This window comes from Maylandia zebra, linkage group LG3 (genome assembly GCF_041146795.1).
Source record: "Maylandia zebra isolate NMK-2024a linkage group LG3, Mzebra_GT3a, whole genome shotgun sequence".
Classification (NCBI taxonomy): Eukaryota; Metazoa; Chordata; class Actinopteri; order Cichliformes; family Cichlidae; genus Maylandia; species Maylandia zebra.
Window position 1 is genome coordinate 32,211,746 of NC_135169.1, and position 27,053 is coordinate 32,238,798.

Consider the following 27,053-nt stretch of genomic DNA (forward strand, 5'->3'; position numbering starts at 1 on the left):
ACAAAACAAAAAAAACCCAAAGCTTGGACACTGCTAGAACGGGGCGCCTCCACAAACACAAATCAGGAGATGAAGCATTGCTGAGCCAAAGACTAGAAAATATGGTGAAGCATATCTTCCCTTTGGCTTCACCTGCACAAGTGCGAGGTAGGTCTCCCCTGTAGAATTGGTTTCCCTTCGTCGGGAGCATGGGCTGGGTTCTTCAAATCACGGACAAACAGTATCCCACATTCTTTTATTTTTAGTTCACAAACACTTGTTGTAATGACTAACTACTCCTGACATTTTGGAGATGTTAGCTCTTTATACAGTAAAGTTACAGCGGGATACATCAGGCTGATCCTGCCACAATTTGCTCCCCTGTACAAATCACGGACAAACAGTATCCAACAGTTGTTTATGTTTTTGAATCCATTTTGCAGAGGGATTGAAAAATGTATTGATAGCAATGTTGAATATATTACACAGGAAAAAAAACAACTACACGTAAAATAATCACATCGTGACGCCTCTGCCTTTCTAAATAGAAGGACAGTAACTGCGTGTGTGTATGTAAGTGTGTAAAACCTGAAGATTGTAAGATTAACACTCTCTAATTTCTACCACTACCATGCTTACTCTGTTACGTCGAACGTTAAAACTTCATGGCAAGTTGGGAGACATGAAATCACCTATTTGTGTGACAAATAAAAAAATCAACATGTTTATGATTTGTGGAAATAACTGTATACATTCTGTTTATTATCACACAGACAAGTTTTACAAGCCTATTAATCACAGTAGAGTTCATTGCGTTGGTGGATTAAAGGCTTCATTGTTCTCATTGTGCATCAGCAGAGTGTTTTTTCTCTGTCATTAAAAAACTACAGATGAAAAAAAAAGATTATATATCATAATCAACATCATATTAAGATGGTCGCAACTATGTTTTCGGTATCATTTCAAAATGAACAGAATTTTATGTGCATGGATAAGAAGACAAACTTTGAAATGCCCGTAAAGGTTAACATACGTCACGGGGTGTGTTCCAGAAAATGAAAGTAAAACATAAGAAAGGACAAAGAGTTTTTTTGTCTCTGTAGGACATCTGTTGGTTTGTAGCGGTAATGTCAGCTTTTGAAGTTTTTATTTAGTAAGAATGTTTTTTTTCCTGTTGTATAAAATGATTTTAAGTTGAACACCTGCGCTGAAGCAGTATCTTGGTCAGACTTGTTATGGATCATTTTCACTTTCTTTGCCTCTGTCATGACCTCTATCATGTGCTGTAACATTAATAAAAACTTCACCAAAGATAAAGTGCAAAGTGTAGCTTTTCATACAGGTCAAATAAATAATCTTATGCTATACTGACAAAATATTAAAGAAACATTTTTTAATTCAACACTCAAACGCTTCATGCTTTTTGTTTCCACTGATGTGTGTTTGGATTAGAGTTGGATCATTTTTGTTCTCAACAAATCACCGAGAGTAAGTCAGTAAAGATTTCCAACTTAAATATTTCAAGCTCAGGAGTGTTCCCTTAATAGTTCTGATCTATAAATACACCTTTACAGGAAATGTCCCAGTTAGAGCTGATCACACTGGGTGTGTTCATAATGAAAAACACCCTTTGTTGGTATGGTGAAGTGCAAATGCAAATCAAAGGTGAGAGCACTTTTCACTGTGGAGCTAGTTTGAAAGACATTGAAAGCTTCTCCAGATCAGGATTTGAAGCAAAATGGATGAATGTCTGCACCCAGTGTTCTTTGAAGCTGAGGAGCTCACAGACAGTGAGAAGGAGAAGATCAGGAGATACTTTCAGAAAAAAAGACATTCTGGGGGAGGTGACTGTGGGATGATAGAAAAGGTCGGAGATAAAACCTACCGGATCTGTTTTAAGGAAAAAGAAGGTAAGAAGCCCTGCTGGGTTCAAATGCATTACAAGTAGATTAGAGCCCAAATTTACAGTTTAGATATGTGCATTCCCATAACAGCTGAACTTTGTTTTTCTGATATACTTTAGATCAAGAGCATGTTTTGAGAAGAAACACACACACCATCAATTTTAATGGTCGAGATTTAAATATAACATTGAGTGAATCTAGTCCTAGCCATGGATCTGCAAATCTCCCACAGGTGCGGTTACACTTATTACTGCTTTTACTTTCATAATAATAATGACAGGTGTTTGACAAACCCCAACCATAAAAAAAAAACAACAACACTGGTTTTCTTTTGCAATACTACATTTGCATAGGGGCTGCCAAGTGAGTAGGGTACTAACAGTGCGCCACACATTCAGTTTGCTTATTTGTCAAGAGGACAACAAAATACAATGACCAAAATAATTGTAGAGAACTAAATGTGTAAGTCTTGGTTACTGTTTTACCTCATATTAACCTAATACTTATATGCAACAGTTGTAACATTTACACTGCATTTATTCAGTGTGTGTGTGTGTGTGAGTGTACTCTTATTTGGGAGGCAACAGAAGTCAAGCATTGCTTTCCTATGCAGTCAAAAATGTCATAATTTTAAATTCACTTTATAAGCAGTTATTTTTTCTAACTCTGAGCTCAGTAACCTTCTGCTGTTTGAATAATGGCAAAACATACAAAACAAACCAAAGCAAACAAAGTCACCGTCTGACCAGCCAAACCAGTTTTGAACACCTGCGTTTTGAATGCTCTATGAGTTACTCAGGCATGAGGCACTTTAATTAGATATGCATGCCTATTGTTACTTAAAATGGTTTATCCACTGATCCATACATCTATTCTCTTCAGCTTAACCGTATCAGTGCTGTTGGGGGTGGGGGCTGGAGTTGTACTGTTTCTATTTGTCTAAAATTATTTTTCTTTTGTAGACAGCTAAAGGTCTTCAGAAGACTTTCTCCTTGGATATTTTCCTGCTTTATTACCTGAGAGACAACCTCAAAGCATTCAAAATTCTGAAAAAGCAGCTATCTTCAGTCGGCTGCACGGTGGAGTTTAATTTTGAGGAGGAGAAGGCTGTAGTTAGAGAGGACATGAGGAAAGGGCCAGGAGGATGCTCTGCAGAGAAAGTGGAGCAACAGCTGGCTTGGGTCTTCACCAGTCTCATCGACACCTACCTCTGCTATCATGTGGTCAAACCAAAACAAGTGAAAATGGTACTGCAGGACTCGGCCTTTAAGACAGATGATATCAAAGTTTACACAGAGAGTGGCTATGCTGTGGTTGTGGGAGAGGTTGATGTTGTGAAGGAGAAGATTGCAATTCTGAAAAAAAGCCTACCCACCAAAAAAGAGCTGCCACTTGTAGAGAAATTGTTCAAGCTCGTAGAAGAAGAGTTCAATCGAGAAATGTTCGCTAACTATCCAGATGTTAAAGTCGTCAGAGGTAGTGCCACAATCACTTTGGAGGGCCCTGACAAAGAGGTGCAGTCAGGAGCTGCAAAACTAGATGAACTGATTAAGAACATAAAGGAAAAAAGAGTCAAGTTCCCCACAGCTCTGCTAACCTTCATCAAAACCAGTGGAGCCATCTCCAAATACCAAGCTCGTTTCCAGCAGAGCCTCAGAAACCCTGTTTTCTTTGAGGTGGGTTCAGATCTGGTTCTGTCCAGTTTGTCCTCTGATGCTCTGAATGAGGCCGAGGCAGCAGTGATGAGAGACCTTAAATCGGATATTATAGAGCTGCAGGGAGCTGCAGCAGTACCTCCAGATTTAGACAGAGTGAAGGAAATCCTGATGAAAGCGAAGAAAGAAGCAAACATTAGTGAGCTCAGAGTGGATGTGAGCTTCATTCCAGGAGCCAGAGGAACTGCAATGACCAAAGTACGACTGGTGGGCTACAGTGAGGATGTTAACAAGCTCAATGAGGTCCTTCATGGTTTCCAAAAGAATGAAGTTGATATTCAAGAAGTGGTAAACTTGTCACATCCTGAACTGGTTGACTGCTTTGATAAAGTATTAGGCCTGATCGGTATGAAGCAATCTAATGTGACCTTGGAAGCCTCACATGTTCCACATCCCTGTGTGCTGGTGAAGGGTCCTCGTTCTCTGGTTCAGAAAGTTCGAACAGACTTAGCCACGAGTCTAGCGCAGCTGTCAACAGATACAGTGGTGTTAAATGAACTGGCGGTGCAGTGGTACTTTCAGGGAGATGGCAGACAAAACACAGAACTGGTGGAGAGATCCTGTCAGGTCCTCATCAGAGAAAAACAACATCTTCAAAGTACTGGAACTACATCAAATTTGTACTAAAGATCACAATACAGCAACAACATGAGACAAATATTAAACGTAATCTGCTCTTCTTCCTCTCAGCGCCCACGAGTGACCTTGCTGACATCACCATAACTCTGAAAGGCAGAGTTAAACTACAAGTGATGTTTGGTGACATCACTAATGAGACTACAGATGCTGTGGTGAACACAACAGACTTCAAAGACTTTCAGACAGGTAAAGTACTGTCATGAGTAAACAAAAGTTACTCATTGCTGAACACCATCCAAGCACGATAAATTAGACAAGACCCATTGTGTATTAAAGAGGATATTGTAGGAGCACTGACTGGCCTTTACAGTCCATTTGCATTACAACAATTTCAGTGATGGTTATTATTATTATTATTATTATTATTTATGTACAGATGGAGTGTGCAAAGACATCTTAAGAAAGGCTGGGCCTCAGGTTGAGGCTGCACTAAAAAACAGTGAGAAGAATGATTCTCAGAAATATTTCCAAATTTATATTTACATCGTAAATCATTTCTAACAATTCGTATCATCTCATGTGTCTTTATCGCATCCATGCAGGAAAAGTGAACAGTGGAGAGATTTTGGAAACACCGCCTGGCATGTTCCCTTGTAAAGCCATTTTACACGTGTGTGGAGAAAAAGATACAGTTGCCATCGAGCAGCTGCTTCGTCGCATCATTCAACTTTGTGAGTCTTCTGATTACAAGTCTTTGGCTGTTCCTGCCATCTGTGCTGGTGAGTAGTGTGGGAGTCATTAAAGATGCATAAAACAACAAAGTTAGTTATGGAGTTTTGTTTGAATGGTTGTCCAGGATCTGGTGGATTGGACCCCGATTCTGTGGCACATGCCATCCTCCAAGGGGTTAAGACTGCTGCCTCGTCCCATCCTCTCCAGCGTCTCACCAACATTCGCCTTGTACTCAACAAGCTCACTGTGTTCCTGGCATTTAAAAAGAAAGCAATGCAGATGTTTCCCTTTGCTGTGATCAACTCAGGTAATGCAAAGTCAACTTTTCTTTGATAATACCACTGTCCTTTGATTTTATTTAAAGCTTACTTACTGTTGTTTTAACCACTTTACAGTGTCAGCTTATGCCCTGCAATGCTTTAATATTCAAGTAATGAACGACCCAAGGATCTCTCATATCAGCTCTACTGCCCAGCAGTCTGCTTTCTTGATTGTAGGTCTGTGCAGAAAAAATGTTGATGATGCCATTGCAATGCTCGGGAGAGTGTATCAACCCCTGCAGTCAACACAAACCAAGCAGGAGGAGAAAAGTTATTCTTGGGACTGTTTTTTAATGTAGGCTTCTCTGGGTTGTTGGACAGTGTCATGTAATTATTTTCTTATTATATTGTTTATTATTATATTATTATATTGTACTTTATTAATGAAGGTTTGCAAAGCAAGGCCACTTTTGACTCATAAACTAAGTGCTCAGCCAGACTGAAAAACAGGAAGTTAGTGTAGAGCTATACAAGCATATTAATAAATACAGGAAGCCAGACAGAAAAGAGGAACTTTGCCATATAAGGAATTTTGTATCGAAACTGTGTGTTATGATGATTTCTGATATGAGGTTCAGTTGTGGTGGTGATCGCAGGGTGTGCACAGGTCAAGTGCCACTATGACCCTCCAGAAAATAACGAGGACAGGGGATGATCGTTCAGCTCTTTAATGGCAGATTTAGCGTGGGTGTGGGTATGTGTGTGGTTCTACAAACAGAATGGAAAATAGAACACAAATTACAATCAAATTATAGACAACAATAATCACCATATAACATATTACAGCCACATACTTGTCTTATAGGCCCTAATACTAAGCTGGCGGCTTTTACTTATAGTCTGAACCATATTTGACAACAAAGAAAATAAACATCTTCCCATCACTTAACTCTTGTGCCCCACTCACTTATGATGCCAACTAAAGAAGGCAAATACACATAACAAATCACCAACTCAAACTGAACTCAGTTTGGCCTAGGCGAACTTAGCTTAGCTTAGCTTAGCGATAACTTAGCTTATAGAAAATGTACAAACAGAGGACGTCCAGAGCAAGAAAACATACAGGCTATCCTTCTTACACAAGAAATATCCTGTAACTCACCAGTCTTATGGACGCACACTCTCATTGAACCCACATAAACTGCTCCCGAGCATAACTTGTGATTCACACTGCCTTCATGAACACCATTTTCCATCCCAGTCAAACATTACTCACAAAACGGCCGCGCCCTCTAGTGGCGAGGCAGAAAACTGCATCACAGTCCTGCCTTCAGAACACTGTGTGACGTGTAAAGTACCAAAATAATACCTATATGAGACACAGTTTATGATTCTAATGTTAGAGATCCTGCAACTGGCATTTGGGCTGTGCAGGGGTCTCTCTCTTCCGGAAGATGATTGAATAAAAAGAAATATAAATGTTTTAACACACTATGAGTCGGTTTTCTCTGTTCTATCATGGGGACAAAAGAATCGGGGTTTAATAACAGGTAATCCTTTATTTTTCTTTCTCTTTTGTTCTTTAATATGTGGTCAGAATGATTTACGTATGTTCAGTTACAATATGTACTGTTATATTGTTCAGATTTGTGCACAGCTCTACCAAAAGGGTGTTTCTTATGTTTATTCTAAATAAGTGACTGTAGAGTATTTTTCTTTTGCACAATGTTGTAGAATTACAAACAGCCTACACAGTAAAAATGTGAAACATACATATTCAGTGTCTTGTACTCACTTACTTCCCTAACTACAGGAATGTCTAACTTTTCTGTAGATTTTACTGTACTTGGCTGTACAAAAAGTGTATAGTGCTGTCTTGAGCTTTTTCAGGTAGTGTCACCGAATTCTGACCTTTTTTGCATTGGAAAACACAGAGAGAATACTGTGAACTGTCATAATGAAAACATGACAAAGCCATTTGACTATCTTGTTCATAAAGATGGTGTCAAGACTTCTCACTTTGATAACACCGACAGTTTCATTGACATGGATACTTGATTTTGAGGAATGGATTATTGATTTTGAGCAAGTGACCTGCTTTTGCAGCTTATCCACTAGGTTTTGCAGTTTGCACCAAACGTTTTGAGAAATACACTAACTGCTGTGCAAATGTTAATAGTGATGTGAGAAAAGCACCAAAGCAACTGAGAAAAACTGTAAACAAGGAAATGCACCGCAAAATACAGTTACAACCTCAAAATGTGGGTGAAAGCACTGCACAATATTCATGGTATAGCTTTAAAATGCTGACATTGTCAGAGCTTCTGTTTCTGATCTGAATAACATAAGACATCAAGCAAGAGGGATGAAAAGCTGAGTGATTTTGATATTCATGGAGCTCAGATGTAGTGTGTTTCAGTAGGCTGTGAGGACTGTGGATAGATAGATAGATAGATAGATAGATAGATAGATAGATAGATAGATAGATAGATAGATAGATAGATAGATAGATAGATAGATAGATAGATAGATAGATAGATAGATAAAATCAATAAGCTCCTCATTAGACAAACACAAATCATCACAATAGTCAGGCGTCATTATTAACATCACGTTTTGATGTTCAGTGTTTTCAGCATAATTTGAAAAAGAAAAGACACATACTTGCACAACAAGAAAAACTGTAAAATACCCTTTAAGGTTAACATTAGGTGTGTCTACTTGTAAATGAAAGGAGGAGGAACTTTACTGAAAGTAGACGATGAAAAAGGGTTTCAGTGCGCATTTTCACACAGAGCAGTGACACAAAAGGGAGTTAACTGTATCCAAGTGTCTCCTTTTAGTTTAGAATATTAGGGGAAATGGATAAATACACACATCCCCTGTTTTTTGAAGTCAAAGGTCTCTCTGGCAATGATATTCAGGATATCTGGAGATACTTTCAGAGAGGAGAAGACTCTGGAGGTGGTGAGTGTGGAATTCCTGCAGAGGTTGAAGGCAACACCTATAAAATCTGTTTCAAGGACAAAGAAGGTATTTTTTTTATTTATGTAAACAAGAATATGTGTAAACAGTTTAAACTCATGCTAATACCTCTGTGACCATGTCCATATTCACAGGCCTGCATATAATCGTGTTGAATGATGTTCACCATCTTAACTGAATATTAGAAGAGCTAAAAAAGCTAAAGAACAATATGCTGCCCTAAGTTACTTGCGATTCTTTGTTTCTTTCATTCTTGCAGTTACATTTTTAAATGTGAGATTTTGTCCGTGACATGTGGTGACTGAATTTAGCTGTTTTGACAGTTCAGGAGCGGGTTTTGCTGAGAAAGTTTCATGCCATCTCTATTTCTGGTGGAAAACAGTATTTAACAGTGAGCCAAGCAAGTTTACCTCCACAGACCCTCAATCAGTCAGCGACCAGTCAGTCACAGGTAAGTTTTCTTTTTCCTTTTTCCTAAGGAAACCTTGCACTATGTACTGTCAGGTAATCTGACCTGACCAGTTTGGGTGGATTCCTGAAAGGTGCAGGCATTCAAAAAAGGCACCCAAAGCAAAATCCAAACATGCGCCATGTCTGATTAATAGAAATGCAGTTTTATCCAACACTAAGATAATGAATCAGCTGGGAAACATGTACTCTGATTACATCTCTGAGTTTATTTATGATCAGTTTAGTTACATTTTATTAGGTTCCCTTGAATCTTTGTCCTCTGTGCTCCTCTCGGTGTGTCTCTGTTTATGTGTTCATGTGTTCTCCCCAGCCCATCTTGTCCTCTGTATGTGCTCCTTAGTTATGTCCACATCTCGTCTCCCATTCTCACTGCCCTGTTCCCTTGTTAAGTCAGAGTGTCCTAGTCTGCCTTTTTCCCATTTTATTTTGACATGGTCTTTGTGCAGTGTGTTTAGTTTTGCTTCCTGGTGTCATGTTTGTTTGTATCAGTTTTGTTCCCCGTGTGTTTCCACTTCCCCTGGAAACCTCCTGTCTATATATATTGTGTTTTCCCTCAACCTTTATTGTCGTGTCTGTTTTTTCCACCATGGCTCTTCTGTGTTCCTTCCCAAGTTTACGAGGTTTAACCAGGCTTTTCTAGTAATGGGTAATTGTCTTGTTTTCTTAATTTCCCCAGTTCAGGCGATTGATCCTCTGTTTAGTTTATAATTTATGTTTTTCTCGTTCAGGATATCTGCCTAAATAAATGGCACGCTTTCAGTTAAATTCCAGTTCCCGTCTGTGCTCTGCGTTTCGGTCCTCACATAAACAATCCATGCAATTTGCCTTCACATATCGTGTCAGTTTCCTGCTCTTAGCTGACAGGAGTGGCACTCGGTGCAGTCTCCTGCTGGTTTACCCCATCTGCTTCAAGTGACGTGTTGTGTATTCGGAGATGCTCTTTTGCATACTTTAGTTGTGACAAATTATTTGAGTTATTTTTGCCTTCCTATCAGAGACTATTGCGCAGGAAATTTTCTGTAGATCAGCAATATTTGTACTAATTGTACTTAGTACAGTTAGTATCCACATATGTTGACTTGTTGATTTGTAAAAATGGAAATAAATAACAAAAATAAAATAAAACTGCCAAAAAAACAACAAAAAACCTGTCATCTGCTACTGACCAAACTGCTTTTAATCATTGGCCTAAACTTTCACAATTAGTGATACTGCAGACTCTATTTGACCAGAACCAAAGCATTTTAGAAAGTGGAAGCCTTCTATAAACTAAGATAACTTACATTCACCTATAACTTGGATAGACATTTGAAAAAGAACAACCAATTTGGTCAATAACACTCAGTCCATGTAAGCTTATCTCTTATGTTTTTTATTTTTATTTTTTATTATCTCTTATGTTTAATGTTTATGTATTTTTTAAATGTAGAATTCTTATTGGTTTTCAAGCATAACGTGATAAATGTGCTTTTTTTTGGTTCTTTCTCAGGCACCAACAAAAGTGATCACAAAACATCTCGAGAGGACATTTAACGTAGATATTTTCCTCCTGTATTATCTAAGAGATAAACCCAAGGCATTAAAAATTCTCCAGAAGCAGCTCTCTTATATCGGCTGCACGGTGGAATTAAAATTTGATGATGAAAATGTTGTAGTTAGAGGTGACAGTCAGAGTCAGCCAGGATGCCCTGCAGAGAAACAGGAGCTACAGCTGGATCAGATTTTCAGCCGTTTCAATGAGAACTATCTCTGCTATCATGTATTTGAGCCAAAAAAGATCAAGATGCTGCTGCAAGACTCCTCCCTCAAGATAGATGACATCAAAGTGTACAATGAGAATGGCTATGCTGTGGTTGTGGGAGAGGTCCATGCTGTGAAGGAGAAGATTGCAGATCTGGAAAACATTCAATACACCAAAAAAGAGCTGCCAATTGTGGAGAAGCAGTACAGGCGTATAGAAGAAGAGTTCAATCGAGAAATGTTCGCTAACTATCCAGATGTTAAAGTCGTCAGAGGTAGTGCCACAATCACTTTGGAGGGCCCTGACACAGATGTGCAGTCAGGAGCTGCAAAACTAGATGAACTGATTAAGAACATAAAGGAAAAAAGAGTCAAGTTCCCCACAGCTCTGCTAACCTTCATCAAAACCAGTGGAGCCATCTCCAAATACCAAGCTCGTTTCCAGCAGAGCCTCAGAAACCCTGTTTTCTTTGAGGTGGGTTCAGATGTGGTTCTGTCCAGTTTGTCCTCTGATGCTCTGAATGAGGCTGAGGCAGCAGTGATGAGAGAGCTCAAAGTGGCCACTGTAAAACTGCAGGGGGCTGCAGCAGTACCTCCAGATTTAGACAGAGTGAAGGAAATCCTGATGAAAGCGAAGAAAGAAGCAAACATTAGTGAGCTCAGAGTGGATGTGAGCTTCATGCCAGGAGTTACTGGAACTGCAATAACTAAAGTACGACTGGTGGGCTACAGTGAGGATGTTAACAAGCTCAATGAGGTCCTTCATGGTTTCCAAAAGAATGAAGTTGATATTCAAGAAGTGGTAAACTTGTCACATCCTGAACTGGTTGACTGCTTCGATAAATTGTTAGACCTGATTGGCATGAAGCAATCTAATGTGACCTTGGAAGCCTCACATGTTCCACATCCCTGTGTGCTGGTGAAGGGTCCTCGTTCTCTGGTTCAGAAAGTTCAGACAGACTTAGCCACGAGTCTAGCGCAGCTGTCAACTGATACGGTGGTGTTAAATGGACCGGGGGTGCAATTGTACTTCCAGGAAGAAGGCAGACAAAACAAAGAGCTGTTAGAGAGATCCTGTCAGGTCATCATCAGGGAACAACAAGAAGTCTATTCTCAAAGTACCACAAGTGTGTCTGATCTTTACCCAGAGCCACTATACATTAACGTCATCAGCTCCAACCCAGACAGACTGGAAAGCAACACTGCCAGAAGTACACCAAACACAACAGCTGTTAACAAAACAAACCTGGAGATCAAGCTTAGCACTTTGGAAGATGAACAGGTTAAACAAATATATTCTAAACAATTTCACAATTTCTATTCAAGCAGCATGTGTCCCACATGTTAGTATTATTTCACATAATTTCTACAGGTGAATGTGGTGGTGGCCCCCATGGTATCCAAAAAGCTTACTTCCACTAAAGTTGGTAAATGTCTACTGAAAAAAGCAGGAAATCCATTGCAGAAGGTCTTTCATCTGATAGCTCGGAAGTGGACCCTTTCTGCTGGTAATGTTATGGTGGTTGATGCACCTCCGGCTCTGAGCTGCTCTAAGATCTTCTTCATTGAGTGTCTGCCATGGGATGGAGTTGATGGCCTCAGCATGCAGGTAAAGTAAAAACACAGTAAATTCATAAACATGTAAGAAAAACACAGTCATAAACCAGTAAATGGAAATGGTAAATCTCCTTACCCCTGAGACCAACGCATAGACAAGTTTTTCCTGTTTTCTCCTTTGCAGACACTTGCTATTGGGCTAAAAAGGTGTTTGGAACTCTGTGTAGAGGAAGGCTGGTGTTCAATTGCCTTTCCAATCATTGGACCCGGGGTAGTTCTGAAATATCCCCAGAAAGAAGCCATTCAAGTGCTGACTGACAGCATTGACCAGTTTGGATTATCTGGGTCATGTGAATCCCTTCACAACATCTATATTGTCATTAAACCAGACTATCAAGACTCTGAGGAGGTGACAGAGTTTGATCTTTTTCGATAGCTGTATACAGCAACCCTTTTTTTAAATTTTTATTTTCCACTATCACTTACTGCAGTAGCAGGTCATAGTATTACTATATTACATTGTATTAAATACATATTACTCCCTGCTGAGAGTGATAGTAATATGGGTAGGAATGAAGGTGTTAGACAGTACCACCCGAGCTACTGAAGTAAAAATGAATGCAATTACAGTACATAAGCATGTTTCTGCTAAGGCTGTATCTCTGTTAAAAGGGAGCATCTCCCTTCTGCCATCTCCGAGCTCTTTCTCACGTATGATCATCTGTTTATTGTGTTTTTCTTGTAAATATTGCAACATAAAGCACAGATGATAATGATCACAACACAGAGGATATGTCATTTAACATTAGTTAGAACCAGAGAATCTCAGGACTTGTTACCAAAGTAAGGGCAAGTTTGCGTTTGTTCTTAGTTTTAAGTACTGTGCATTGTTTGTAGAAACATTTCTGGAAAGGTGGTGCTTAAACCAAACATGTATCTACAGTGCTACCATGAGGTCTACAGACAGCTGAGCTTGAAGATCAAGCAGAGCGGTCAAGGTAAAACCAGAGCTGGTTGAACTGTTTTGATTCAGACAAAAATCTACCTTTGAAATGTTGTGTTTTTAACAAATATTTAACTGTTTCCACGGTTCAACAAGTGACATGGAGGTTGATATCAGAAATGTGAATCTTGTTGTCGTGTTCGTCTTTTCAGCCACCTTCAAGTCCCTCAAGAGTGACCTAACTGGCATAACTGTGAAAGTCCGAGGTGGGGTTGAACTAGAAGTGGTTTTTGGTGACATTGTTAATGAGACTACAGATGTTGTGGTGAACTCAACTGACTTCACAAATTTTCAAGGTGAGAGCTTTTGAATCTAATCAACTGTTGGGTTTCAATCATGTTTCCTGGGAAAATGCACTTTAGCCTTATGCTGGTAAACCATCTAATATCCATGTCCTTGGTGGCCTAGCTAGGGTGAAAAATAGAGATACGTTTTTGGGTTCTGTTGGCTCTCCCCTTTTGATAGAATTTCAAAATGTATTTAAAATAAGAAAGCCTTTTACAGATAATACCAACTTTAATGCCAAAACAAGTGAGGCTTAATTTCAGATTTATCACTTTCCAGTTTGTAAATGCATTTAGCACATGGCTAAAATAAAACCAACTCTAAACCTAATACATTTCCATTGACCTGTAGGATGTTTAGGGCAAATTAGGTTTTATACATACTTTGAAAAAAAAATCCCCTCTAGCCCCGGTTGGTGGTCTTTATCCTTCATGCTTGGCTCCTTTACCAGAGGCCTGAGAGCTTGAGGGTCCTATGTAGCAACTTTGCTGCTCCTAGGACTGCGCTCTTCTGGACAGAGATCTCGGATGTTGTTCCTTGGATCTGCTGGAGCCACTCGCCTAGCTTGGGGGCCACTGCACCAAGTGCTCTGTTTACCACTGGGACCACTGTTAAGTGTACCCTCCACATCTTCTTTATTTCTTGGAACTTCTTCAGCTTTTCGTGTTCCTTCTTCCTGATGTTGTGTTGCTACGTGGTGGAAGATGGCCATCTTCCACTGCTTGTCCACCACCACTATGTCCAGTTGGTTTGCCATTTCCAGTTTGTCCATCTGTATCTGGAAGTCCCACAGGATCTTAGCACAGTCTTTCTCAACCCCCTATGGGGAGTCTTCCATTTTGACCTCATTTTGTCTCAGGGGCATTTTTGCACAGCCTGCACCTGGGGTTTTGCCTGATGTGGTAGACCCCAGCCTCTATCGATCTTATACTAATTCCTGTACTTATTCCTTAGCCTGGATTCCTTATTACTTATGTACTTGTTCCTGTGCTGCCATGATTAGTGCCTCTGTGCTATCTTTTAGTCAAGCTTTATCTAGCCATTGGTAGGAATTCTGGATGTCAGCTATTTCCTCTATCTGCTGGTGCTACATACCGTGCAGGGGCTTGTCCTTCCATGATGCCTCCTTTTCTTGCTCCTCATTCTTGGGTTTCTACTGCTTGAGGTATTCACTGAGCACACAGTCAGTTGGGGCCATCTTCCTGATGTACTCATGGAAGTTTCTTGTCTCATCCTGGACCATGGTTCGGACAACAACTAGTCCCTTGCCTTCTCCCTCCTGCCTTCCTTCCTTCCAGAGGCTTCTATGTCCTCCATAGGCCAGCTTATTATCCCAGCAGGGAAGGGTGTAGGTTTTGATAATCGGGATCTTGTTCTTGCCATTTAGCTGATTCCTCAGGACTTGCTTTTCTCTGCGGGTACTTCCTATCGGCCTCTTTGTGGTTCCCATTTGCCTGTGGGATTCCCAAGTACTTGTAGCTGTCCTCTATGTCTGCAATGTTTACTTCTGGTAGTGCGATCCCCTCCGTTCTGACTTCCTTTCTTCTCTTCATTACCATCCGACTACTTTTCTCCAGTCCGAATGACATTCTGATGTCATTGCTGTATATCCTGGTGGTGTGGATCAGTGAATCGATGTCCCATTCAGTGAACCTTGATATCATCCATGTAGAGAAGGTGGCAGAAGATTGCTCCATTCCACAGTTGGTACCAGACAAAAGTTTGGACACACCTACTCATTTAATGGTTTATCTTTATCTTTATGACTATTTATACTGTAGATTCTCACCGAAGGCATCAAAACTATGAATGAATACATGGGATTATGCAGTAAAAACATGGTGAAATAACTCAAAACATGTTTTATAATTTAGATTCTTCAAAATAGCCACCCCTTGCTTTGATTACTGCTTTGCACACTCTTGGCATTCTGTCGATGGGCTTCATGAGGTAGTCCCCTAAGATGGTTTTTAATCAGTCTTAAAGGAGTTCCCAGAGATGCTGAGAGCTTGATGACTCTTTCCCCCCCTCACTCTGCAGTCCATCTGATCCCAAACCAACTTGATTGGGTTTATGTCAGGTGACTGTGGAGGCCAGGCCATCTGCAGCAGCACTCCATCATTTTCCTTCTTGGTCAGATATCACTTACACAGCCTGGAGGTGTGTAACCGATGGCATGGCATGTCGCTGCAGGGTGCTGTGGTAGCCATGCTGGTTCAGTGTGCCTTCAGTTTTTAAATAAATCCCTAACAGTGTCACCATCAAAGCACCCCCACAGCGTTACACCTCCTTCTCCACGCTTCATGGTAGGAACCATGCATGTAGAGACCATCATTTCACCTTTTCTGAGTCACACAAAGACACAGCAGGTGGAACCAAAGATCTCAAATTTGGACTCATCAGACAAAAGCACAGATTTCCTTTGGTCTAATGTCCATTCCTTGTGTTTCTTGCTTTGCAGCGCTGTCAACAAAGCAAAGAGTAGCTACTTTGAGGAATCTAAAATATAAGATATGATTTTTATGAGTTATTTCATCAATGTTTTCTTTGCTACATAATTCCACATATCTTGCTTCATATATTTGATATCTTCAGTATGTATCTAATGTAGAAAGTAGTAAAAAAAAATGTAAAAGTTATTATTATTGATCTACAGGTGGTGTATGCCAAGAAATCTTAACTATGGCTGGACCTCAGGTTGAGGCTGAACTCAGAAATGGTGAGAAGAATGGCTGAAGATACACATTTAAAATTGCAATATATTTCTGGCACACAGTTTGCAGTATCTTAATCATGTTTTTGTTGTGTCCGTGTAGCAAAAGTAAAGAAGGGAGATATTTTAACAACCTCACCTGGAGGGTTCCCATGTAAAGCTATTTTACATGTGTGTGGAGAAAAAAATGTGAGTCTCATTGAGAAACAGCTGCTTTCTATCATTCAAACTTGTGAGTCTTCTGGATACAGGTCTGTGGCCATTCCTGCCATCTGTGCTGGTGAGTAGTGGGCAAGACATTAAAGATGCATAAGTGAACAGAAAACATATAAATATTTTATTTGAATGGCTGTCCAGGATCTGGTGGTTTGGACCCCAACCACGTTGCATATGCCATCCTCCAAGGGGTTAAGACTGGTGCAACTTTCCGTCCTCTCCAGTGTCTCACCAACATTCGCCTTGTCCTCAACAAGTTCAGTGTTTTCCTGGCATTTAAAAAGCGAGCAATGCAGATGTTTCCATCTGCTGTTATCAACACAGGTAACAGCTGTTCCTCTTCCTCATGAGGCACCTTTTTCATTTTTGAGCTATTTGTGACTGATTATAAATCATCTGTTTTACAGTTGTTGCACAAGCCACCCCAGTTATGAACATAGACCCAAGCATCCTTTCTACCAGCTCCAGAGTTCAACATTACACCTTCATGATTGTCGGACTATGCAGAAAAAATGTTGACAATGCCATTGCAAATCTCAAAAGTCTGTATCAGGCTGAGTGCACTACGCAAATCTTCAGGCAGGATGAACTTGCAGGCCTCACTCAAGATGATGTGAACCACTTAAAGCAGTTGACTGAGGTCCTGGGTGTGTATGTATTGGAAGACCATTTTAATCCAGGCTGCTGGACTGTGAGTGGGCTGAAAGATGGAGTCCATCAGGTGATGCAAGTGATTAGAAAATCTGCTACGTAAATATTTAGTCAAGCAAAATACTGAAAATCCACTTTTTTTCTTACATATCTGTGAGACAGAAGAGGTGTGTAATAAAATACAGATAGATATTAGGTTTTGGTAAAAGAAACAAAACAAAACAAAAACACACCCATACGTTTGTTTATAGTGATCTGAGTTTCTTGAATACCTCAAGTAGCTTAGCACCAACAGAAATGTGTGAAATGCACTCTGTTCTGCTGAGCACAGAAAAAAATAACCAGCCACAACATTTATTTGTAAGTTTGTGATTACAGCAAATGTAAATGCCAAGGTTTTTGAATTTGTGAGCATGTCTGCAAATCAAAGCAAGAATAAACATCCTTCCTGGGATATTAACACTCCTGCATGAATTTACTTTCTGTTTTTTTTTTTTTTGACAAATTCACAGCTGCTATGTTATTGTTAACAGTATTGATGCAATTTCTAGTCTCAGTATGACATCTAGTGGATGGTCTGCTAACACAGCAACATTACTGCAGTATTGTTGCACAACTTATTTATTGCTTCAGTTTAGCCTTCTTTTTTCTTTTTGTGTTGTTTGAAATCTCAATGCATGAATTGAAATGTTCAGATCCTAACTTATGTCTGCTTTACAACCGATAGAGTTACAGCTGTTAAATGTGTAAAAACAACATCATCAAAAAACATAAATACCCATGAGGGCTTGTGTGGAAAAGTGGCCTCACATTGCTGTTACAGAAGACGACTTTGCAACTTTTTAAAGTTGTAAAGTTGTTTTTAAAGTCTGTCATTGCCATATTTAACAGGTACTTCGTGTAGTAATAGCAATAATAATCATTTAAATAGATAAATAGATAGCAGAATAGATAATCAGCAGACTTCAGATCTCTTTTAAAAACATTATATATGACTGTGACTTCATATATAATGAAGTCACATATATGACTTCATATATGACTTCATATATGAAGTCACATATATGAAGTCATATATGTGACTTCATATATGACTTCACAGTCATATATGAAGACTGTGACTTCAAAGAGAGGAGCATATTTTTTCTCCTCTGATTTAATGATGGTTTGGAGAATCACATGTTTTAAGTGTTTCTTAAAGTGTATGTATTTCAGAGAGCTAAAGAAGCCTCTTGTACAAGAGGTACTTCTTCATGAACCAAAAAGAAGTCCAGCTGCCTTCTTTACAAACACTCAAACCTGCCTTGAGAATTTTTCACAGGCATACTGATACAAGTACAACATTTATTCATGACTATTTGGTAAGTAAGACCACGCCCCTTCAAAATCAGAGTTTCTATTGTCATGTCAGTGTTTGAAATGAAGTATTTAATATCTGTCTGGTAATTTCCTCAACAGTAGATTTCTCCACAAGCACATTTTACTCAGCAACATAGACCGTGGGGACGAGGAAAGTAGGACCCAAAACGCAGGACTCTGCGATGCCACAGTGCACTTTATTTACAGTGAAATAGACACGCTAGCCGACTACCAAGAACACACGTCTCACACAGACTATACCAGTCAGGAGTAATAATCCCACGTCGACTGTCGCCGCGAGTCCCGGTTAAATACCTCTGTCTACATCGGTACTCCCGATGACGACAGTCGCCAGGTCACGCCTTTCCCACGGTGCGCACTTCCGTAAACAGCCCCGAGGACCAGGGGGAGAGAGAGAGAAGCAGACACACGCACACACACTCTACATACAAACGTGGACAGAACAGTAGACGACACAGACCCCAAATAATAATAATAATAATAATAATAATAATAATAATAATAATAATAATAATAATAATAATAATAATAATAATAATAATAACCACTGCTCACGGACCCCGAGTCCTCCAGAGCCGGGTCCGTGACAGACAGACAAGTTAAAAACAGTACCCGCTCCAGCATTGCTCGTAATAAAGATACTTCTACTCTAGCAAGTTCCCTAAATGTTACCATCCCAGCAGGACAAACAAGGAAATTCACCATATGAGACACAGTGACCTATTTTCATATCTAGGTGTGTCTGTGATTATGACATTCCAATGGAGGTTACAGGGACTTACAGGAAAGCGAAACAGAAAAAAAAACCCTGGGAGATTAATGCTTTCTCAGGAATGTGGTCTATGGAGACGTAAGATATAGAGGACTTGTATAAAACATATTGTAGATATTGTAGGTATTGTAGGTAAAATGCCATTATTGTACTTTATAATCAGATCAAAGGGAGAGAAAACATCAAAATAAGAAGTTGGCCTTCTGAGGGATTTGAATATGGAATTAGTGGAAAAGAAGGTAAGGAATCCCAGTGTGCTTAAATTGTGTTATGTGTAAAAACTCTGTCTTAACTAGCCAACAAACAATCTGGGTCATGTTTATGGGGGACAGTGTCAGACATGAAACTAATGCTGAGAGGTCAGTAAAAAGAGTAGAAACTTTCTTTCACAAAGTAAATGTAAGAGATTAGGCATCATGTGAAGGATAAATATATTCTATTTTTATGTAATTTCTCTAATTACCTCAATGAATAACAATAAACATAGCTCATTTATGATCTACTTACAATCATTCTTTGTCACTTCCATATCTACACCATGCAATAACAAAAACAAAGTAGTAGTTCCCAAGGTTTTACTATGGCTACACTTGCGTTTCTTTCTGGTAGTTCCCCCACCGGATAAAAACTACATTTGGGAAACGGGTCTATCCTGCTGGGTTGGATAGACACCATCCCAGCAGGTTATTTCATAAACTAACCTGTTGCCGTGGTGACATCCTGTCACAACGCCATGCTCACTTCCATGTCCTTTTTACAATGACACAAGAACAATTTCTTTCAAAAATGTTTGTAAAGGCAGACTTCATGGCTAGGCGCTTGATTTTATACACCTGTGGCAATGAGACTGAAAACACCAGAATTTAAAGATTAAGAAGGGTGGCCCAATAAAGGTGAATGTAAAGTGAAGGTGAAGGGATCGTCCACATCCAAAGACAGAAAAACAAACAGAAGATAAAGTTCATGGTATTTCATGATTTGTGGTTATAACCAGTCACTGCCAGTACCACAGTCAGCAAAATGCTTTGCAGTTTCAGTCTAGCTTTAACTTGGACTTGTTTCCGCTCTACAAAAGGGGAGGGTTGTTTGGTTTTGCACTTCCTTTATAAAGTGCAAAACCAAACACACTTCCGTGTAAAGAGCCTGATCAAAGTAAGTGTCAGACTAATTTTCTTCAAAATATTAAATCCTCACGTCAACCATCAGCCACCGGTAACCAACAATGTAACACCGACCTTTAAATTTTGTAATGTATGCTGATATTGTTGTGATATTTTGATACCACGGTTAGCATTTACAGGATATTGTTTTATACAGGAAAACTGTTACTCAATAAGGCCCATCTACTAGTTGTTTTTCTCTTTCTCTGTGACCCAAGAATTAATGTGTAAGACTCACAAGCTGGTACCCCAAGGTCGAAAACACCACAGAGATGAGACCACTTCCTTACTCCCATCCTCCCTTTTTCTTTATCTCCTGGAAAAGGCTCGTTAAAGGCTAGGTGGTTTGTTTCAGAATTCACTAATGAAAGAACTCTGTATTTTATGTCTAGGAGTGTATTTTGCTGGGATGATCATAAATTATAGCTGAACTGATAAACTACACAAGGGATACTTTGCTCAGAAGGCAGGAAGACGTTTCCTTATTTAGTCTGTACCGGTTTGAACTGGGAAAGCTGACACACGAACCTTTTTTTCTCTATATAAACTGCTGTGTATCAAATAAACCTTTGAGTTGATTCTGGGAAAGCAATCTGAACAGTCTCTGTATCACTTTGTTCTCCTAACTGCTCCCGATATCGTAACTAACCCAGCTGAACGGCATACCTGAGTGTTACTTTGAATAATTAGGAGTCTTATAAGGAAAGGACAAAACTCTGCTTATCGCTCACGCCACGGAGGAAACCCGGGACGGCAATTTCCTTCAGATATATTTAAAAATAATTTACACACATAATAACAGCACATTCAGCACACGGATGGTTGTCCGGTGCGGCATCGAGGTGGGGGGCGGATTCACGGGCATCGGCAAAAAAAATAAATAAATAAATAAAATTGCTCGTACTCACGCTGCCCCGATATCAGCCAGCGCATATTGGGAATGTCATAGGCACCGATCGGTTTTCTATCGCCCATTTGCTGGGAGTAAAGGCGCCCTCTGTTTGCGAGGTGCGCCTGCTGCTTGCGGCACAGGGAGGAGAGGGCGGGGATGTGGGAGCAGCATCTAATAACCAACTCGCAAAATAAAATAAAAACAAAACAACAAACACGAAAACACCAGACATCATGATACAGACTTATAATTTGCACCGATGTTTTTTCGAAATTCTATACGCGAGTGCGAGAGCCCTCGGTGCGCCTGCTCGCTGCTGAAGTCAAAGTAAACTTTATTGTCATCTCCGCTACATACAGTCCAGTAGAGAGACAAGACGACAAGGCTCCAGTTACAGCAGTGCAAGTAAACAAACAACAAATATAAGAAGAGTAAGAAAATAAATACACACTTTAGGACCAGGGGTAAAGAGATCAATAACAATTTAAAATGTATATTTTACAGTTTAATGATTTAAAGTCTCACACAGAACCTGTCGAAAGGGGAGGGGGCCCTGCTGCTTCCAAATAGAGCACATTTCATTCAAAATGATGTAAATCCAAGCCCATTATGTATTCATGATTTGAATCCTGGGTTGTGTGAAATCTCAGAAATAAAGCCTAGACAAAGTGAATCTGTGAACTAAGGTGTAGCTCTGTTGTGTTGTGTTGTGGTGATCCTCAGGTTGGGGGATTTGTGTTCATACTGGAGTTCAAAATTAAAACCAATGGATGTTCATTTTGACTAGATAGTACTTGACAGATTTACAGAAATGTAAATTTATTCTTTGTACATTACATTTCTGAAATCCAGTACTTTTTTTCCACCAGATTTTTACTAAAGATTTCTTGAAGGAGAAGCAGTTCAAACTGGAAGAAGAGTTTCACTGAGTCATGTGCACTCATTGGCCAGAGGCTTCAATCATGGGAGGGAAAAGGAACACAATGTTCTTGGAAAGCAGTGACGAGGAGGAGCAGCTAGGAGCTACTAAACTTGAGGAACTAATAAGGCAAATATCAGAAAAGAGAGTCAAGCTCCCAGCAGATTTGAGGACTTTTATCAAATCCAGCCGTGCCATCTCCAAGTACCAGACTCTCTTTCAAAACTTTAGACATCCTGTTTTCATAGAAGTGGGATCAGATCTGGTTCTGTCCAGTTTGTCCTCTGCTGACCTGGATGAGGCTCTGGCAGCTGTGGTGAACGATCTGAGTGTGGAGATTGTGAAGCTGCAGGGAAATGCAGCGGTATCTCCAGATCTTGACAGGATGAAAGAAGTCCTGATGAAAGCCAAGAACAAAGAAAACGTTCATGAGCTCAAAGTGGATATCAGCTTTGTCCCAGGATCTAATGGATCTGCCACAACCAAAGTAAGACTGGTGGGCTACAGTGAAAATGTGAGCAAGCTCACTGATGTTCTTCACGACTTCCAGTTGAATCAAGTTACAACTAAAGAAAAAATCTCTCTGCTTCATCCTGAAATGGTTGACTGTTTTCATAAAATCTTAGACCTGACTGGCATGAAACAGACCAAGGTTCCTTTAAGAGCCTCACATGTTCCAAATCCACATGTGTCTCTATCTGGACCCCGATGCCAGGTTCAGGAGGCCAAACAGGCCCTAACGTCAGCTCTAACCAGTCTGACAATAGAAACTTTGGGTCTGGATGGAGCAGGGGCTCAGCGGTACTTCAAGACTCAGGGTAAAGTGAGTAAAGAGCTGGTAGAGGACTCCTGTTGTGTCATCATCCAAGAAAAGCAAACTGTAGTCACCCCAAATGTGAGCACAAAAGCATATGCCAGCAAGTCACTTACTATCACACCCCAAACTTTGATTACTGGAAGGTCCATGAGGACTCTGGATACCACAACAATCCCATATGTTGATGTTAGCAGTTTGGTTCAACAGGTTAGATTATTTCTATTCTATTCTATTAACAGTTCGATAACAACACATGTCATAAAAAGATGGTGTTTACTGCATGCATTTGTATTTGCAGGTTTACGGTGCCTCCTACAAAAACAACTTGAGCATGAAACGGGAAAACCAAGGTATACCAACAGCTATTGAGTTAAGTAAACTAAGGTAGATGTAAAGCACAAAACAAATGGAAGCATAAAGGTTATTTAGATAAGTAAAAGTATAAATACTGTAATCTGCAGGAGCTCAACAGTCAAAATAAAGATGCAAAGTGCTATCAGCAAAACATACTGACTAAAAGAGCCAGTGACCTAACAGCAGAACAAAGAGGCAGTCCAAGTTTGCTTGAGTATAGCTTTTTATTTAGAAATTATACATGAGACTAACAAAAATGGACAAATACAAAGTTCAAAAACGGGCTAGGAGTTAAAAATGAGGGAGGTATACAAACAGGCCAGCATAAAACTCTTAAAATGCATAGATGCAATTGAAAAGGGGAACTATTCAAGGACAAGTTCATGAAGACTATTCAGTTATATTTTTGCAGTAGATGTTTTATTTAAACACCAAATAATACAGATGTTTCCTTCTGTTGTAACACAAGTAGTTTGATGAATGTTAACATCAAGTTCCTGTTTATCAGAATCCTGTTGATGTGTTTTTATAACCTATCAGTGCTTGACTTGTTTTAACACAGACACGAGTGTCCTCTGTACTACTCATCAGCGGTCCATCTTCCTGTTCCTGGGCCTTGGTAAAAAGAGTGTCCATGATGCAATGAAGAAGGTAAAAGATTTGTACCAGGCTCACTGCTCCACAAAAAAAATGACAAAGGAGGAGTTGGCAGACTTCACCCAGGATGAAATAAAGGATCTACAGAAGCTAGTGGAGGCCCAGGGTTTGCATGTACAGCAGGACCAGAGTGGAGATGGAGGCTTGGTAGTCAGCGGGTTAAAAGATGGGGTCACCGAGCTGATACAGATGCTTCACGCTGCTGCTCGACGGAGAGAAGTCAGAGTTAGGGAGGAGGATAATTTGTACCCTTGTGTGGCGTGGTGCATCCTGGGATATGATGGTAGCTGGGAAAGGCTCCCCAAAACAGATAATTATAACCTAGAGCATGATATCAAGAAAGAGATAGTGGACACACACGGAAACATGTGGAGCGTGGATCTGCAGAAGATGGAAGCCAGAAGTCGGTTAGCTAGAAAAACCAAGCTAAAACGACTGGAGAATCACTCAGGTGAGAAGAGTGGTCTGGAAAAGCTGTCGAGTCCTAATTAGCACATCTTAAATGTCAAAAGACTTACAAACATTAGAGTGGTGATAAAATACTTTAATGGGATTTATGATCTGAGCTAGAGCTCCTTGACATATTTTTAATCATGATTTCCTTTTGTCTATGCATTTCTTTATTTTTAAAGTTCATGTTAATTTCCCCGATCACTATTTTAAAAAGTGTTCATGTGAGCAAAGCAAGCCCTTTGTTACTCCATATGGTCAGTTTATGTAGTGCACAAAATATACGCCTTCGTTTTTTACCTTTTCTGGAAGCCTTCTGTGAGATTATGTCTGATTGCGCTGCACTCAGGATTTATGACAGTTTCAGTATGGATTTTGTCTTGATTTGTTTGTCTTTGGAAACAATAATTTTAGAAACATTTTTTTTTAATCTTCTTTGGTTAACTGGTCTAACTTTTTCCAGACTTTACTCTTCCTTTGTACTGGGACAATATGGCTAGTGGTGAAAATCTAAAAGTGGTTGCATTGGAGCCTTCCTCTTCAGAGTACCTCAAAGTAAAGGCGGCCTTCACGCAAACAGTTCAGAAGAATATATTGAAAGTGGGTGGTTTTTTACCAGAAATCTAAGTTAACTGTGTTGAACAGGAAACTTGAACAGCTGAACATTTTGTTCTTTTGTGTTAGATTGAACGCTTGCAGAATGTCCATTTGCGGCAAAGCTACGAAGTGCAAAAGAAGAAGCTTTCTGAAAAGAACAGACAGGAAGGGGGAGCACGTGAAAGGCTTCTATATCACGGGACGAGTCAGGACAGCTGTGAGTCCATCATAAGAAATGGATTCAACAGGAGTTTTTCTGGGAAACATGGTAATTATCCTTTGATCCAATCAACTTTAATCAGTATGATCACCTGATTCTGTTTATAGAACACCGGTGCATAGAAAATATCCTATAATAATGTTATAACATTTGATGTCACTGTTGCTTTATTTTGTTGATATTCTTTTTTTATTTTCTAATACAGAACATTACAGTGCTCTGCAAATGTTTTGACCTACCCTTTATGTTTTTATATTTTGCTTCCAAGCAGCCATTTTTTCTTGTAATATTTAGGGTTGTTTTCCAGACATTTGCTTTTTCACAAATTTACAGTCCTTGTACCTGACCATTTTCAGAGGATTGTGTTGTGTTTTTTAAACCACCTAACAAGATCTTTGAATCTTTCAAACGTAAAAAAGACATCTAACCTGAGAAGTGATATAAATGTCTGATAATTCCAAAACTTTAAATGTCTCTCTTTTATTTTCTGTTTTCAGCAACCTTATTTGGTCAGGGGACCTACTTTGCTGTCAATGGCAGCTATTCAGCCAACCCCGGCTATTCAATGCCAGCTGCTGATGGTTCTCAGAGAGTATTTGTGGCCCGAGTCCTCACTGGTGTTTACACTCAGGGCAACAGCAGCATGAAGGTGCCTCCGCCTCGCAGCAATCAGCCCGATGACCGTTATGATTGTTTGGTGGACCAAATAGCAAATCCAAGCATGTTTATTATTTTCAATGATAACCAGGCATATCCAGATTACCTCATTACCTTCTGTTAGTGCTTCATCATGGGGAACATTTCCTATACAGCTAATACATTTTCAACACAGCATTACCATCAGTAACTTGAATAGTCAGGCCCCATCTTATGTTAAAGACCTCATAGTACCGTATCACCTCTATAGAGCACTTTGCTCTCAGACTGCAGGCTTACTTTTGGTTCTTGGGATATTTAAAATAGTGTGGGTTAAGATTAGGCTTAAAACCTCAATTTTTGGTAAAGCATATGTTTAGTGCAGATAACCCTCAATCCTCCTTTAGTTACGCTTTAGTTTTTCCTTCCCACTCTCGGTCAGCATTGTCAGCACTTGCTCATAGCACTTGTCTGATGTTTGTGTGTTTTTCTTTATATCTGCATTATTATTGTCTTTATTTTACGATGTGAAGTGTCGACCTTTGTGATTTGGTGTTATATATGAATAAAACTGAATTGAATTGAACTGAACTGAATTGAATTAAATTAAACAGTGAGTGCAGACAGCAGCTTGCTTTGCAACATGGCTGCTGTTTTGTGTTGAACAACATTTTGACTCTTCTGATAAAAGGAATCTTCTTATTGTTATTCTTATTATCTTCTTATACAACTCACTATTAACTGAACAGCCAATGAAATAGTCACTCTGTGGAAAAACTGGAGAAGTAATTAGTCGCTCAACCACACAACATTAAATAGCAAATAAATCCATCTTCAAAAGTCTCTGTGCTTAAATTCCTGAACTTAAATTTAAAGAAAACTGGCTGCTCAAGACAGGCCAAGTGTAACTTTGTGTTACTACTTCTGCCACAGCGCAGTCTGGATTTTCCCAGCCCTTGTAGGCGGGGCTGCTGAAGCACCTTTGAATGGGAAGGACATATTTAAAGAGGCACAGATCACTGTTGATGTCGAGACAGTTCAAATTATAATTTATGTCAGGTCTCTGGTCTTTCTGTTAATTTACATCTAAAATATGAGCATTTCAATAATGTTATTCAAACCATATGTTGAAAAACTGTGTCATTATTTGTTAATGCATAATAAACTAAGCTAACTTCAATTGGACTCTAAAGTTTGGATTCTGAGCTTTAGATATTTGTAGATTACCACTTGAAGCTACATGTGAGAATGTGGAAGAACACTGTGGAAGACCAAGACAAATCTGTAACTGATGACTTACCAAAATGAGCACAAAAGTAACTGTAGTGTTTCACACTAAAGTGAAAGATGTTTAATTTCCTCAGCAGTGAATAATAAAAGATTTGGAGTTTGTTTAGTAGCTGTAGCTT

The 27,053-nt window shown here is 39.5% G+C and overlaps 3 protein-coding genes and 1 long non-coding RNA gene across 4 annotated transcripts; 3 read left to right on the top strand and 1 right to left on the bottom strand.

The window, feature by feature from the left end:
- Positions 1 to 1,717: 1,717 nt before the first annotated feature.
- Positions 1,718 to 5,528, top strand: LOC143416476 (uncharacterized). The gene is made up of 8 exons (XM_076881705.1): positions 1,718 to 1,889; positions 2,003 to 2,115; positions 2,846 to 4,196; positions 4,289 to 4,423; positions 4,614 to 4,676; positions 4,780 to 4,956; positions 5,034 to 5,216; positions 5,305 to 5,528. Exons 1-8 carry the CDS (start codon positions 1,718 to 1,720, stop codon positions 5,526 to 5,528), a joined length of 2,418 nt encoding a protein of 805 aa, XP_076737820.1.
- Positions 5,023 to 6,430, bottom strand: LOC112431583 (uncharacterized). The gene is made up of 3 exons (XR_003022580.2): positions 6,332 to 6,430; positions 5,283 to 5,937; positions 5,023 to 5,161 (listed from the first exon to the last, which is right to left on the bottom strand). It is a non-coding gene; the product is annotated as an uncharacterized LOC112431583 (long non-coding RNA).
- A 1,514-nt stretch (positions 6,431 to 7,944) lies between these two features.
- LOC112430771 (uncharacterized) lies at positions 7,945 to 17,235 on the top strand. The gene is made up of 11 exons (XM_076881706.1): positions 7,945 to 8,202; positions 8,478 to 8,605; positions 10,115 to 11,647; positions 11,738 to 11,974; positions 12,107 to 12,331; positions 12,866 to 12,920; positions 13,078 to 13,221; positions 15,867 to 15,929; positions 16,027 to 16,203; positions 16,281 to 16,463; positions 16,547 to 17,235. Exons 1-11 carry the CDS (start codon positions 8,031 to 8,033, stop codon positions 16,891 to 16,893), a joined length of 3,264 nt encoding a protein of 1,087 aa, XP_076737821.1. The 5' UTR covers positions 7,945 to 8,030; the 3' UTR covers positions 16,894 to 17,235.
- Positions 17,236 to 18,979: 1,744 nt separating this feature from the next.
- Positions 18,980 to 26,795, top strand: LOC101464392 (protein mono-ADP-ribosyltransferase PARP14-like). The gene is made up of 7 exons (XM_004570706.5): positions 18,980 to 19,181; positions 21,864 to 22,937; positions 23,029 to 23,080; positions 23,647 to 24,192; positions 24,655 to 24,791; positions 24,876 to 25,056; positions 25,506 to 26,795. The coding sequence occupies exons 2-7, from the start codon at positions 21,927 to 21,929 to the stop codon at positions 25,787 to 25,789; spliced, it is 2,211 nt and encodes a 736-aa protein (XP_004570763.3). The 5' UTR covers positions 18,980 to 19,181; positions 21,864 to 21,926; the 3' UTR covers positions 25,790 to 26,795.
- The last annotated feature ends 258 nt before the right edge of the window (positions 26,796 to 27,053 follow it).

Bases quoted from the DNA above. Each gene is read 5' to 3' on its own strand.
- LOC143416476 (XM_076881705.1), top strand. From the start codon at position 1,718: ATGGATGAATGTCTGCACCCAGTGTTCTTTGAAGCTGAGGAGCTCACA. The intron at 4,424-4,613 runs GTAAAGTACTGT...ATTTATGTACAG, and splicing joins CTTCAAAGACTTTCAGACAG to ATGGAGTGTGCAAAGACATC. The intron at 4,677-4,779 runs GTGAGAAGAATG...GCATCCATGCAG, and splicing joins TGAGGCTGCACTAAAAAACA to GAAAAGTGAACAGTGGAGAG.
- LOC112430771 (XM_076881706.1), top strand. From the start codon at position 8,031: ATGGATAAATACACACATCCCCTGTTTTTTGAAGTCAAAGGTCTCTCT. The intron at 13,222-15,866 runs GTGAGAGCTTTT...ATTGATCTACAG, and splicing joins TGACTTCACAAATTTTCAAG to GTGGTGTATGCCAAGAAATC. The intron at 15,930-16,026 runs GTGAGAAGAATG...GTGTCCGTGTAG, and splicing joins TGAGGCTGAACTCAGAAATG to CAAAAGTAAAGAAGGGAGAT.
- LOC101464392 (XM_004570706.5), top strand. From the start codon at position 21,927: ATGTGCACTCATTGGCCAGAGGCTTCAATCATGGGAGGGAAAAGGAAC. The intron at 24,193-24,654 runs GTGAGAAGAGTG...AACTTTTTCCAG, and splicing joins ACGACTGGAGAATCACTCAG to ACTTTACTCTTCCTTTGTAC. The intron at 24,792-24,875 runs GTGGGTGGTTTT...CTTTTGTGTTAG, and splicing joins TTCAGAAGAATATATTGAAA to ATTGAACGCTTGCAGAATGT.